Here is a 15,251-nt window from a genome sequence, read left to right as displayed (position 1 = left end):
CCCAGGTCCCACGTTAGCCAGATGCACAAGGGGGCGCACGCGTCTGGAGTTCGTTTGCAGAGGCTGGAAGCCCTGGCGCGCCCATTCTCTCTCTCCCCCTCTGTCTTTCTGTCTGTCGCTCTCATAAAAAAAATATCTAAGGAGCTGGGCTGGAAAACTTCTGGGGCTTGAAAGTCCCATCTAGTTAATCTGGTCGCACAATCCAAGGTCCACATAAACCAGGCTTTAAAGAAAAAGCCAGAGGCTCGGAGGATGAGGCAATCTCCATTACCAACATCTGGAAGGAGGATCTGTCTCGTAACATTCCCCTCAACTACTTTCAACTCCACCACCTAACTAGTAAGGCTAAACAGCTGAGAGACAGGGGCAGGGGCAGGGGTAGGGATATCCAGAGGAAGCCAAGTGGCTTTTTGCTTTTGAGAATAAGATCTCCCAGGGCAAGAAAGAGGCAGTTGTCAGGCACTTGGTAAACGAAAAGCAAACTTGTTTATTGTACACAGTACAGAATATAACGCAGCTGGGCAGGGTGCACGCGGCCCTGCGCAGGGGGAAGTGTTTCAAATCAACCGGCAGGTTAAAGCCTTTCTACACTGTAGACTTTTCCACACTCTGGGGTGGGGGGAAATAAAAGCAAAGAAACAATTCCCCCAACCCTGAAGAAAATAAAAACACCATCTGGGCGGTTCACGAGTCCAATGGGAATGCAACAGTGACACCGCTGTCCTATGTCCCATGACTGCACAGGCCACACGGTTACAGCAGGGGAGGGGGAACAGTTCAGGATATAGACGATTCTTTCCTGACTTGCTAACAGCATAAATTCATAAAAAAAAAAAAAAATCCCAAACCAGGATAAGTAAAGAAAGAAAAAAACAAATCTATACAGCATTTACAACAAATAAATCTCTAGCCAGCTGGGGGAGAAATGCATCTATGTATGGACTATGTGTAGATTAGAAAGCTATAAATGCGGTTTAGGAGTCCTTTGATTGTAGTACAATGCTCATTAAGGCCCAAGCTTTGGGTTTGACACCTCTGTGGTTGATCAGCTTCTGACAGAGGAAAACAACATGTTTCCCTAACTATAAAGCACACCCCTTATGCCTGTGAACCCCTTCACAAACGTGCTGCTTGTCCTAAGAGGGACTATGGAGTGCTCCTTTAACAGAAAAGCAACTGGAAGCAGTCTCTCACTCAGGGTCAGCAGGGGGTCCCGCAAGAGGAGGAGCAGCTCACACCTTCATGTGCGCAGGGTGTCAAGGGGAGCACGGACTTCCACCCACAGAGCAGCAGGCAGCAAGGTACCCCCATTTCTGGGTGACTTCTCTACTCTGAACTCAACGTTCACATAACTTTTGTTTGGTTGTATCAAACTTTCCTGATATAATACAGCAATAAGAATAAACTTTTCTTTTTTAAGTAGCAGGAAAGCAGAACGCTAGTGCTGTTTTGAACCTGTCCATGTCATACGCAAGCCTCAAACCCCACACAATGATCACGCAGGGCTTAAATTCCAAAACCCCACACAACGATCACGCAGGGTTTAAGCTCCAAAATGTAAAGCAAAAGGAAAAGAAATCAAACTGATGACATAGAAATTGTCATCAGTCATAGCTAGGTGGGAGTCCCGAGGGTTCCCAGCAGGTGACCAGGCTGCAAATGGACACGACGTGTACTATGTACATCTACTTCCCAGAGAGGGCGTGTTAGTGAACGCGGGAACTATACACATGGAGTCTAAGCTTGTGTCCAGGCTGCCCTGCACACGTCGAAAATGTACAACTCAGGTGCAAATGTTTTACTAGGCTGTCTGGCGCACACAGCACCAAGCAGGCGACATAGCAGGCTCAGGGGAGGCCCCCTCAAGCTGCAGCATCTTGGTCAGCACGGCCCTGCCTAAGGGACACAGTGCACAGTTACCAAAAGATTTTTTATTTTATTTTATTTTTTTGCTTTAAATACCAAAACTACAAAAAATCAGTTTATATAAACTGTTTTTCCAAAAACAACCATCAAAACAAAACAATCCTTCAGAATCTTAAGCAAAACAAAATACTGTCAAAAGTGTTAATTGTCCTTCCAAAATGAAAGCCCTCTGCATTCAGCCATGAGACTGGGAAGAGAAGAGAGGGCTTGCTCTGCTTGGTGATCCCATGGCTGCAAAGTTACCACAAGTAGCAGTGTTTGAGAACCATGCAGTGGGCAGCAGCTGTTCTCCCCTCCCTTGTTCTGGACTGAGGGGAGCATTTCAGAGCTTGGAGAGCTCTGTAAATTTCAAGCCTAAATGGTCTTGAGCCTCCCCATCTCAGTCTACCTACTATCTATGACCCGGTGTGTTATTTCTTCCAAATAAGTTGTGCAAGTCTAAGCCCTTCTATGTAAAGGTATTTAGTAGTTTGTGATCAATGCAGACTGTCACACACTCGGTCCCAACCTGCGGGCACTAACCTGAACAAGGTATTGCTTTGCATATATTGTCCATGATAAGGAGGCTCGCTTTCCGTATCTCCCCAGGAATCTCATCAGAACCAGAGCCGAGGCACCAGCTGCCTGGTGGATTGCCACCTCTCCCTGTTCCCACCACCCACCCCCAGCCAAGGGATTTGTCTTTTAAGGGTGTCAGTCCAGAGATGGCCTGGGTGCTCCAGATAATACTCAAAGGGCAAGCTTTAGGAACAGCCAAAAACACAAACAAAACCACTGCCCTCGTTTGCCTGAATGGGAACTGCTAGCTCTAGGGTTTGGCAGCTAAGCCACTCAGAAACTTAGTAAGCAAAGCCTTCAGCATAGGGGAGGTTGCCGCAGCGCTCCATGTCCAGGAGGTAAGCAGGGTTGTCCTCGAAGTGGGTCAGTGGCAGGGTGTCCTCCTCGTTAAGGGGGCATTCGGATTCTGCCTTCAGGAAAGGACGCTGATTATCCGGGAAAGCCATGGAGAAAAGGGCATCTGGGTCACAGACAAATTTGTAGACATACCGTTCCCCAGCCACCTGCGTGAGAAACAACACTTCATGAGACCCAACTGAAACAGGGCATGAGGCTCAAGGGAAGAAAATGACTTTTTTTGAGCCAGGCGTGGTGGTGCACACCTTTAATCCTAGCACTCAGGAGGCAGAGGTAGGAGGATCACCATGAATTCGAGGCCACCCTGAGACTACATAGTGAATTCCAGGTCAGCCTGGGCTAGAGCGAGACCCTACCTCGAAAAACAAAAATAAATAAATAAATTAAATAAAAGACTTCTTTTTTTTTTGAGGCAGGGTCTCACATTAATGCAGGCCGTAGCCCAGGCTGATCCTACCTCAGCCTCCCAAAAGCTATGATAAAATGTGTGAGCCACCACATTTGGCTGAAAAATGAGCATTTTAAAGTCACCAACTCTCAAAGAACAAAAACCAAAGGGCTTATTAGTAGCTGATTATTTGAATACTTTGCTTTATGCTGAGAAGTCTTGGAGGGCTAGTACCTGTTAAGCTGACTCCATAGCTCAGCAGTTTAAAAGAGACCATTTGGATTTCAAATTCATATAACTAACACTCCCTTCAGAACCAAATCCTCATACACCATTGTGCTACCAGCTTAGAGCTTGGTTACACTGAGGCGGGGTTCCAAGAGGTCTGAGGATTTAAAGATGCAGTGTAGATACCAGGAAACATTTTCAGTTGTCACCAAAGCTTAGAGTTTTCAGATGGATGTTATTTTAAAAAGTTTTTTTTTTAAGGGTTAGGAATTTGATTAAGGTAGCCTGTCTAGAGATTTTCAGTATGTCCCTAAGCCAAGGAGAATTGGTTTTGGATACTTGCTAGTCCCATCATATGGTTCAGTGAATAGCTGACAACTGTCTTTACATGGATTTTGTGCATTGTAATGGTAGAACCTGAAGGCCTTGATTATTCAAGGGCCTTGTCACATGCTGAAAAGCCAGCAAGGTCATTGACTACCCACCCTCTGAGGGGTTTTAAGTAAAAGAGGAACAGACTCTTGAAAAATCAGACCTACTGTCAGTTCCTGTCAGGTAGTGTAGAAGAAAAAGCAACTATAGTTCCTGATAAAATAAGCATTTTAAACAAAAAATTCAAATTATTCAGATTAATCCTGCCCTTTTGACAGTTTGCTCAGTTTCTAAAACTCTTTTTAATTGAATAAATATAGCTTTGTGGGTTGAAGATGGCTCAATCAGTAAAGTCCTTGCTATGTTAAGTCTGAGGACCTGAGTTCAGCCCTCCAGCACCCAGGTACAAGCTGGGCATAGCACTGGGGGGGGGGGGCAATAGGTGGACCCCCGAGGTTCACGGGCTAGTTTGTACAGCTCAATCAATGAGCTCCAAGATCAATGAGAGAGCAAGTGAGCGAGCGAGCTTGTCTTAGAATATGAAACAGTAATTGAGGAGGACAACCAACATTTAACCTCTGGACCCTCACAGGTACATGCATCTATGCACACTTGTGCTCCCACACATTTATGCACAACACACATACACGTGCAAAAAAAAAAAAAAAATCTCACCTGCTTGACAAAAATCAGATTCAAGCCATGTCAGACACTGCCATTCTTTTTTGAAAAGAGCTTTGAAATTGGATCTCTGAATTATGGTGGAAATGTGTTGTATTTCCTATGATCTTAGTAGTGACCCCATATATAAGTAACTGATGTCTTCATGGTCTCTCTGCCTGCTTATGTTCAATCCACCCTCAATCGGTTCTGCAATAATGTAACTCCATCTATCTGGGGTCCCCTAATATCCTCTACGGCCTGAAAAGTCAACAGGAGTGGAGCCCCGAAGCCCGCTACATTCCATTTCTGCCAAAGTAGCCAGACTGACTCATGGCCATCTCGTAAAAGATTTTAGGGTCTCAACTCTTGAGGCAGGAATGTTAAGTAGTGAAAATAGGCATAAGCAAGCCTGGAGGCCATAGAGGAGAGACTCTCCCCATAACCAGCTTTGGATCTCACCTCCCCTTTCTTTGAGAACTTCAGTTGTGGGCTGGAGAGATGGTTTAGCGGTTAAGTGCTCGCCTGTGAAGCCTATGGACCCCGGTTCGAGGCTCGGTTCCCCAGGTCCCACGTTAGCCAGATGCACAAGGGGGCGCACGCGTCTGGAGTTCGTTTGCAGTGGCTTGGAAGCCCTGGCGCGCCCATTCTCTCTCTCTCCCCTCTATCTGTTCTTTCTCTCTGTGTCTGTTGCTCTCAAATAAATAAATAAAAATTGGAGAACTTCAGTTGTAATAAAGGGAAACAGCACAATAACCTCTGCTTCAGATTTAAAATACCACGGTGAGCTGGGCCTGGTGGCGCACGCCTTTAATCCCAGCACTCGGGACGCAGAGGCAGGAAGATCGTCGTGAGCTCGAGGCCACTGTGAGACTACATAGTGACTTCCAGGTCAGCCTGGGTTATAGTGAGACCTTACCTTGGAAAAAAAAAAATACTATGGTGCTGGGGAGATTACTCAGTGGTTAAAAGGTGCTTGTTTACAAAGGCTGTGGCTTGGGTTCAATTCCCAAATCACCCATGTAAGCGGGACACAAAGTGGTGCAAGCATCTGATATTTGCTTACAGCGGCAAGAGGCCCTGGCATCGTCTACCCTCCCTACAACATCTACCCACACAAATAAAAGACTAATAATAATTAAAAAAAAAAAAAAAAGGTATGAAAGGGTGAGGCAGAACGAAAGACTGGGGCTAAGGGGCTAGCTCAGGGGAAAAGCACTCACCACCCAAGCTGGAGTACTTGAGGTCCATCTCCTAAACCCTAAATAAAAAGCTAGGAGCACAGGTGGGGTTCTATACTTCCAGCATGCTGATGGTGAGTCAGGAAGTGGAGATGGGAGAATTTTCTGGAAATTCATGATGAATGTATCAAAGAATGGCAAAGCAAGAATCTAGAGTGAGATACCCTGCCTCAAATGAGGTAGACAGATAGAGACTCACCTGAAAGCTGTCCTTGGATCTCTACTTGCACACCACAGCGCGCGCGCGCGCGCGCGCGCACACACACACACACACACACACACACACACACACACACACACTTTCTCTCTCTCTCTCTCTCAAAAAAGGAAAATAGGGCTTGGAGTCAGCTCAGCAGGTACAACACTTGCTGTCTAAGCATGAAGATCTGAATTCATTTACAGCCCCCGTATAAAAGGCTATACATGCTTGGAACCCCACCATGGGGAAGAGGGGGTGACAGGATGGTTGCTGGTCAGCAAGTTGGGTTCAGTGAGACTGTCTTAGGGAAATAGGGTAGAACAGTAACAGAAGAGGATGCCCGTGTCCTTCACACGTGTGTACACACACACACACACACACACACAATTAAAATCTAATACAGTCTCCACCCTAAGCGTTAATCCAACTGGGCCTGCAATCACCCTGCCAGGAGACCACTTCCCAGGAAAGCAGATACAGCTAAGGACATGTTCAAGAGATGCAGACACAACTATTTGCTTAACAAGATAATGTACTTATGTAGCCCAGAAGCCCCTTCTTTCAATGCAGTTGCTTGTAGACCTTTATTGCTGAGCCTGCCTGCGGCCTGTTTTAACTTAACTTTTCCTTTCCTCCTTTTCTACCATGCAGCTGCATACGCCTGCCTGCTTTATTGAACTTTAACTCAAGAGGTGGAATTTTCTCTCTTATCCATACCCTGTTGGTTTTTTCTCAAACGCCAATAAAATGGTCTTTGACCTTCAGGTTAAAAAAAAAAAAAAAGTATGGCTCTATATAGTTTTTACTTCCAAATTTTGGGTTTAAAAAGTTTGTTGTTTAAACCGGGTGTGGTGGCACATGCCTTTAATCCCAGCCCTTGGGAGGCAGAGGTAAGAGGATTGCTCTGAGTTCAAGGCCACCCTGAGACTACAAGTGACTTCCAGCTTACACTGGGCTAGAGCGAGACCCTACTTCCAAACAACAACAACAACAACAACAACAAAAGTTTGTTGTTGGGCTGAAGAGAGGGCTCAGCAGTTAAAGGCACTTACTTGCAAAGCCTGATGGCCCAGGGTTCAATTCCCTAGGGCTCACGGCATTTGTTTGCAGTAACAGGAGACCCTTGCACACCTATGCCTATTCTTTCTGTCTGACCTTCTCCCGTCTCTCAAATAAATAAAACTATTTTCTTACAAGTCCGTTGTTGTTGCAATAGCGGCTGGTTGTAGAGGTAGCACTGTACATACCACCCGACACATCTTGAAGAGGAGAACCACAACACGGTGTAACCACAACACAGTGTCAACATTCCCTGGAGCTCAAACCCCAGCTATCAGGGATTGTGTTTATCAGCTGAATGAAGTGTTGTCACCAAACCAAGACTGAAGGGCAGCAAATGTATATTATTAACTATGCCTATGGGGAAGGGGGGTGGGGAGAACTACAGGTAGCTGCCCTGCAATTCAAATCCTTCTGGCTTAGCCTCACACATGCTGACTTTAGGCCTGTGCAGTCACACCAGGCGAGTATTCTTTCTGGTTTTCTAAGGTAGCGTCTCGCTCTAATCCAGGCTGCCCTTGAACTAACAGAGATCCTACTTCAGACTCCCGAGTGCTGGAATTAAAGGTGTGGGCCACCATGGGTCAGGTCATGTGAGAAAACAATGGCCTTTTGCCTTGGGTAGTACTGTATCACCACTACGGGTACATTTTCAAACACATGACCCTATGAGATAATAGCAGGGCTTGTTATCTGAGGTGTCACTGAAGAGGGTTGGGAGGCTATGTGGCTTTCCTCCATGCATAAAGCTACTGAACAGGAGCGTTAAGATCTGAAACCACCAAAACTTCAATCCTGGTTTTTCTTATGATTGCTGCCTGCTTTATTCTCAGAATTAAATTGCTCTTCTACTTCTTTAGGTCATCTAGGAGCCAGTCACAGGGACAACTTTTTTCCATTAGCTTCAAGCTAGTATGACTTGGTTACATTCTCTCATGTTAGATCTGGAGCTGGGAATAGTGAAGGAATACCAATTCTCTTCCTCTATTTGGGATTTGATCTGATGACATTAGTTGGACTGAGGGGAGTACTGGGAGGAACAGCTAATGAGCATGGATTTTTCTCGTGTGTACGCATGTGTGTGTGTGTGTGTGTGTGTGTGTTCCTCAGTTACTTCTTCCACCTAATGTTTTGACACAGGATCTCTTGCTGAGCCTAGAGCTTACAATTCAGCTAGACTAGCCAGTCAGTGAGTCTCCAGCTCCCCAGTGCTGGGACTACACCTCCACACACAGCTGGGGATTCAAACTTAGTTTGTCACGCTTGCATGGAAAGCACTTTACAGTCCTATCCATGAAATTTTAGACTGTGGTCCTTTACCACCTACCCCACTGGCTTCCTGAAAATATGCTGTCTCCTGTTCAGCAAAGGGCAACCTGGGGGGGGGGGGGTGATGGACACCACATTACAGACTCTGGGTCTTTTAGTTCTAGTCTGTGTAGGTGTGAGAGACAAAAGATTCTTTTTGTTCCTCTTACTCTTTGAGATCAGAGTCTCACTTTGCTGCCCACACTGCCCTCGAACTCATGGATACTACTGTATTCCACTTCTAACATTTTTGAAGTTATCAAACCAACATATGTGTGGAAACTAAGATTTGCACCAAGTTCTGTGTAGACATTTAAGACAATTCTGCATGTGTTCTTTTATAGGTACAGTTACTGGCTTAAGTGTGTAGACCTTTTTTCTTTTTTCTTTTTCAAGGTAGGGGTCTCACTTTAGCCCAGGCTGACCTGGAACTTACTAGGAAGTCCCAGGGTGGCCTTGAACTCACTGCGATCCTCCTACCTCTGCCTCCCAAGTGCTGGGATTAAAGATGTGCACCACCACACCTGGCTTTCAAGTGTTTAGACTTTTTATTTCTAGAGGCAATTGAAGCAAAGTAGAGGAGGCCAATTAAAAAAAAAGTTTGTTTATTTGAGAGCAACAGAGAAAGAGGAAAAGAGAGAAAGAATGGATGCATCAGGGCCTCCAGCCATTGCAAATGAACTCCAGATACATGTGCCACCTTGTGCATCTGCTTTATGTGGGTACTGGGGAATCAAGCCTGGCACCAGGGTCCTTACCCCTTAGGCTTAACCGCTAAGCCATCTCTGCAGCCCCAGGAGGCCAATGTTTTAATTGTGTCTTCCACATATAACTCATGGTCTACATGTACCCAAGTATATTGTACGTGCTCTTAATATCCTTTAAATCATTTTAGTTTTTGAGAGAGACAGAAAGAAAGAGAGAGAGAGAACACTGATGTGCCAGGGCCTTTAGCCACTGCAATCGAACTCCAGACATGTGTGCCACCTTATGTGTCTGGCTTATATGGGTTCTGGGGAAGTTCAACCTGGCATCACAGGCAAGCGCCTTAATTGTTCAGCCATCTCCTCAGCTTCATTATCCTCTTCTTTGTAATTATTTTTTTATTATGTATTTAAGATAGGGTTTCATAAGTTTGAGATAGTCTGGAATTTTAATTATTTTTTCTTCTTGGTAGGGTTTTTCTCTAAGCCCAGGCTGACATGGAATTCACTTACTATGTAGTCCCCAACTGGCCTCTTACTCACAATGATCCTACCTCAGCCTCTGGAGCGCTGGGATTAAAGGTGTGCAGCCCCATTCCCCGCTAGCCTGGAATCTCACATGTATCTGAAACTTGTCTTGAAGTCCTAATCCTCCTGCCTCTGCCTGCCAAGTGTCGGGATTACAAGTCTCTACACCAAGCCTTCTCCCTGTGTTTTTCATATTCTTTTCCATCACAGGCCCATTTATCAGGCTAGCATTTTCTCCTAGCCATTACATGTGCCCTCAGAGCTCTGGACCTCTTCCTTGACAGGTCGGTGATCTAAAGCATCTCTTACAGTGCTCACCTTCTGCATGATGCCCTTTTCATAGTAGTAGCGCAGAGAGCGGCTCAGCTTGTCATAGTTCATGGCTGGTCGATTCTTCTGGATGCCCCAACGCCGAGCAACCTGAGGAGACAAGAGAGCAAAGAATGATGGAAACATTCTCCAGAAGTGTCAGGCTTACAACAGGACTGTTGTAGCCAGTACTCTTTCTCTAACTTGGAAAGGAAACAATTTCATTCCAAGACCAGGAACTGGGTAAAAGGGATGCTTCAGTCACAGCCTAGCAGGTGAGGGAAGAATACAAACACTGTAAGACTGCAGAAGGCTTGGCTGACATCCCAGAGGATGCAGGCTCCCCACTGTTCCTCCATGTATGAATTATTGACCAATACTCATGGACCATTAACATGTTACCATTAAGTGCTATGGTTTCTGTAGCAGTCAATAAGGAATAATTAGAATGGTCATTCCTGAAACATTAGAAACACACTAGTGAGTAGCTAATGGGCCAGCAGAGCAAAAGTTCAATTCTAATAAGACTGGAGAGGGGCTGGGAGATGTTTACTTATTGCAGCTCATGGCAAAAGGGGGAAGCAGCTCATTTCGGCCTACTGCCAGCCAATCCTTTGCTCCCAGCAGACTTGCTGAATGGACACCAAAGCATCTAGCACCATTATCCACTTCATGAAAAATTAAAAGGGCTTCTTCCCAAACAGTTCTGAAGTGCATTATATCCACCCCAGTCCACCTGAGGCTCAGTGATGGGGAGATGTAACTGGAGCGTTGGGCAAAGAAGCCTTAGAGCAGGACTCTTCCCAGAAGAGTTGACTCAACTGTCAGGGTAGCCAAACAATTTCAGTTTTCAAGTATCCAAACTTTCAAAATCCTAACACGGCATGACTATCAAGGTAGAAGACAACTGCAGAAATGTGCACTTTTTTCTGAGGTCTTAAAATGTATGTTTGAAGCATTTCAGAGCAGTTTTAAGAACTTAAAACACACACACACACACACACACACACACACACACACACTTAACCCTACTACCTCCCCCTCCCTTTAAAATGTATTCATCTGCTTGTGTTTGTGTCTGTCTCTTGCCACTGCAAACGAACACCACATGCTTGTGCATCCAGTTTGAGAACTGAACCCGGGACGGCAGGCTCTGCAATCAAGTAGCCATTCTCACCCCTCTATTTTATTTTCATTTTTGTGAGATAGGAGCTCGCACGTAGCACAGGCTAGCCTCAAACTCTCAGTTACCCTGCCTATACCCACCAAGTGCTAGGATTTCAGGTGTATATCTTCAATCCCAACTCATCCCTTTGATTTTTCTTGTTAAAGCAAAGGCTAAACATGGAGCAGGAAAAGTAGAGAGTAAACAGCCTTTTCCATGACACATCTGGATGAATAAAGCACAACGTCCTATACTGAGGACTCTAAAGTGACACTGAGTAAATGTCATCCAATCTGTATCTGTTTGTTCAGGCCCTCTAGCACACACAAACTCCTGGGTCTCCCCTTTTCTCCACATTGTACCCTGTCAACGCCATCTTCAAGACAGCTAAAACAGCAAAATTATCAAAAATTCAATCCTGGTTACAGGAGAAATATTTTAAACCAGTAGAATCAGTGGTGAGAAGGGACATCCGCTACATCATTTAACGTCCTCTGTACTCTTCAACAGAGATGACACTCCGAAACCAATCATTAACTACCGTCTACCACAAGTGGCATTGGGAAGTCTGAAAGATGTTGAGCCTTACTTTGCCCCACTCAGTAGCGTTGAACAATTTTGAATATCCTGCAACTTTAGCTGTGACCTCTCTCTGCAGTCACTTGCATATGCAGTGGGTTACTGGAGAGAGGTTTTGTATATGTGCAGATTTCAAAGCAGCTCTGGTAGCCATAGTTACTGACTCATCCTCCAGGCCAGAGCCCTATGATTCACTGCGCCTTCTATAGTAATACATGATGCAGCACAGCCCCATAGCAGCTGGAGATTAGGGAAGCCCCTTGTCTGTGTGAAAAAGGGCCAGAGCTTAATGCCAGCAATTCCTTTCTTTCTGCCCTGCTGTTAGTTACTTGGGAAGTATGCATGTTTGGGGCTGAAACTGAAGGAGTTAACAATCCACCTATCTCCTCCCCTTTAAAGAGAACAGCGTCGGTCCCAGGAGCAGCTAGGCCATGCACCCTTTACCATCTCCCTCATCTGCCACATGTTCAACAAACAACCCTACCCCCTAAAATATTCATTAATGCAGATTCACAGTTAAAATGGCTTCAGATTAAAGCCGAGTCAGTCATAATTGAGAGGGTGCTAAGCTGGATGACTATCAAAAGACATTTGATTAGGGGGCCTGCCAAAACGCAGCTCTAAAACCACAATTTCCATGCACAGTGTAATGGATATTATGGATAATTACCCAGAGTGCACTACTCAGCCACACAGCTGCCTACAATTACGTCCCCAGCAGCTTCCTCCTCCGTTTCACCCTTCAAGCTCCCTCATGACAACTTCTTAAGAGCTTTTTCCAGGAGTTGGTATCTTCCTGACATTAGCAAGAACAGGGCCTTTCCAGTCACAAAGAGAGCAGAGGGGGACACTCAACAAACATTATGTGTCCCAAGGCTTCCTTACTGGGTCCTGGGCCGAGAGAGTGGAGCACCTGGAACTCTCCGGGACTTCAAGGTAGGCCAGAGAGAGAGCAAATCCTAAGGAAGCAAAGCTGCCAATCAAGAGAGAGGCTCAAGGCTGCCACAGGCCTCACACACGTGACTCGCTGCTTGGCTGAGCATTCTGGGCTAATATTAGTTCCTTTATTAAGTAAGAACGCAGAGGCCCTCTGCCATCTGTTCATCATTCTCTTTACCACTGGTAGGAGAGCAGAAGATCCAATAACAGCCTTACAAAGGCTCATAACCAGGTTTACCTGCAGCTGGACAGCCTGTGCTCAGGCCCGAGGCAGTGGCAATAAAGTCATAAAAGCTCCTGTTTGTGGACCGAGATAAATCAATAAAGGCTGCCCACACTACAGACTTACTTTCAAAAAGCCCATGAGTCAAGGCGATATACTATCCTCAAGCCTCACATAAACCAGACCGTGTCATCAGGAAAGCAGCTAGAGGAAGAAGGACTATGAGGGTGGACGGCTTTGCAACAGGACCGGAAGCCAAAGCCAAGGCTCCCTTGCTACAGCGCTGAGCCTGAAAGATGCGCTTAGGAAAACACAGCATTCAAACGCTGGCTCTGAGGGCAGAATGGGCCAATCGGAGGCTGCCCGCAGTAACAGATGTTGACATACACCACTCTGTGAACGAGAGACAAGAGTCTACCACATACACCTCCTGCATAACGCTTTGAGTGACGTTTGCCTTGTTCTCCTACCAATTCAGGATTCCTCACAGGGTCCCAATACATTTTTTCCTCCTCCTTTCCCACTTCAACTTTCAAACTATTTCCTTCTCCCAAACAAAGTGCTAGGCTGTTACCTCCTGCTGCTAACTCTAGAGGTCTCTAAATGTCTAAAGCTGTCATCCCTGCTTGAATGCATCCCAAGAGTGCCATTTCCACTCTGATTATTCCCATCCCAGAGACACCTTCTACTCTGTTGGTTTAGCACACGTGCCAAAGTGCACTCTATGGAAATGTCAGTGGGGTGAGGGACAGTTTCCAAATAAAAATTAACATGACTACCCCTGATATATGTGACATTGAGAGCCCAGTTTAATTTGCTCTGTCATGATATTCAGGAAGGGGTTCTTATGGCGTTGTCTTCCTCTTCTAATGAAATGGAGTTGCTTCTGTCCTAGGTCTCTGTTAACAGTTTTGGGCAAAAAAGACAGTAACAGTGTTTCTTTTTCTATCAAAACAATGAAGGTTTTTGTAATTTAACTACGGTTACTATGCTACGTTATATAATTTTTAAAAAAATCCAAGTTCCTGAGATTGTCCCATCTTTGATAATTTTATTTCTCTAGGGTAAAGCCACTTGAAATAGTCAGTAGGGCACATTACCAGAAATGCTGCCCATTTGTTCTCATAGCCACTGACACAGGCTGACATTCTAGGGCTGAGATCAGAACAAGCCAGCATCATTGGAACACTTTTGAAAAGAAGCTTTCCAAGAGGAGCAAGACTACACATCCCAGCTCAACGTAAATCTTGGTGGCCTCACCCCTCCATTGGTGCAGGAGTGTTAGCAATACTTTCGATGAATTCCACACTGGAAAAGTCTGCCTGCCCACATTACCATGTACAACGCTGTCCTACTAACCGAAGACCACTACTGAGCCCACCAGCCAAAACGAGCACCAGAAGGCAGAGCAAATCTCAACAACAAGCATCATCAACAGCCAATCACAACTGCCGGAACCTGGCACCTGGGGCTTACCTCCTCTGGTTCTATCAGCTTAAACTCCATGCCTCGGCCTGTCCAGGCAATGAAATGGGCATTGGCTGGGTCGTCCAGAAGGGTGACAAGGAACTGCCACAGCTGCAGAGAACCTCGCCTCTGGTAAGGGGGTCCCTCCCGATACATGGTAGGCTCCTGCTTGACTTTACCTGCAAGGGTTTAGGGATACATATGCAGTCATTTTAGTTGGAGTTTCTCAGTTTGAATAAAAAGAGCAATAACTGGGCTGGAGAGATGGTTTAACGGTTAAGCACTTGCCTGTGAAGCCTAAGGACCCCGGCAATTCCTCAGGACCCACATTAGCCAGATGCACAAGGGGGCGCATGCATCTGGATTTCGTTTGTGGTGGCTGGAGGCCCTGGTGCGCCCATTCTATATACCTATCTCTATCTGCCCCTTTCTCTGTCACTCTCAAATAAATAAATACATAAATTTTGAAAAAAGAGCAACAATTGTTGATTTATTCATCAAACTTGGTGGGACTGACTGAAGAGTCTGGGTATCTCCAATCCTAACTTAGCACCAAGCCTTGAATGGGCATCTTACCTTCCAGTCTTTCAGGCACAACACAAGTGTCATCAAAGTATAATCGGGGGTCTTTTTCATATGAAAAACCTGAAGGGAGTTAAAAGAGAAAAGATTAACAGGTTCTCTGTGTTGTCCTAAAAACTGTGGACTTAAGGACTAAAATGATACTCTTTCATTTTAGATTCCAAGCCTTATTGCTATATCTATGCCAGGTTGGATTTATCTTCAGGGACATCCAGCGGACTTAGAGGTGTCCATCCTGACAGTCATGTGGGCCCTAGGCTGAGCAGCACCAGTTCCCACTGTCTGAGCTCAGGCTGCAGGAAGCGGAGTCACCAGTAGGTCCCTTCGCATCTTGCTTATGATGTCTGCAGGGGTCAGAGTTACTGAGTTGATCTGAAAAAATACCTGGTTTACATTAACCTGGATGGATGGATTTATTTGATCTTAAGATTAATTTCAACCTTCCCTACAAACTTGTCT

At 45.5% G+C, this 15,251-nt stretch overlaps 1 protein-coding gene across 2 annotated transcripts in view; it reads right to left on the bottom strand.

Moving 5' to 3' along the window:
• Window positions 1-467: 467 nt before the first annotated feature.
• The window catches only part of Etv5 (ETS variant transcription factor 5), a 70,122-nt gene continuing 55,338 nt past the window's right edge, over window positions 468-15,251 (bottom strand). For both annotated transcript variants that reach the window (XM_004654304.2, XM_045150153.1), the window contains exons 10-13: window positions 14,787-14,855; window positions 14,220-14,389; window positions 9,847-9,948; window positions 468-2,987 (exon numbers count right to left, since the gene is read on the bottom strand). In XM_004654304.2, the coding sequence (XP_004654361.1) occupies window positions 2,766-2,987; window positions 9,847-9,948; window positions 14,220-14,389; window positions 14,787-14,855 (563 nt within the window). In that variant the 3' untranslated portion in view covers window positions 468-2,765. The remainder of the gene's footprint in view (window positions 2,988-9,846; window positions 9,949-14,219; window positions 14,390-14,786; window positions 14,856-15,251) is intronic.

The sequence above is a fragment of the Jaculus jaculus genome, chromosome 5, assembly GCF_020740685.1.
Source record: "Jaculus jaculus isolate mJacJac1 chromosome 5, mJacJac1.mat.Y.cur, whole genome shotgun sequence".
NCBI lineage: Eukaryota > Metazoa > Chordata > Mammalia > Rodentia > Dipodidae > Jaculus > Jaculus jaculus.
This window is presented reverse-complemented; position numbering and strand designations above follow the sequence as displayed.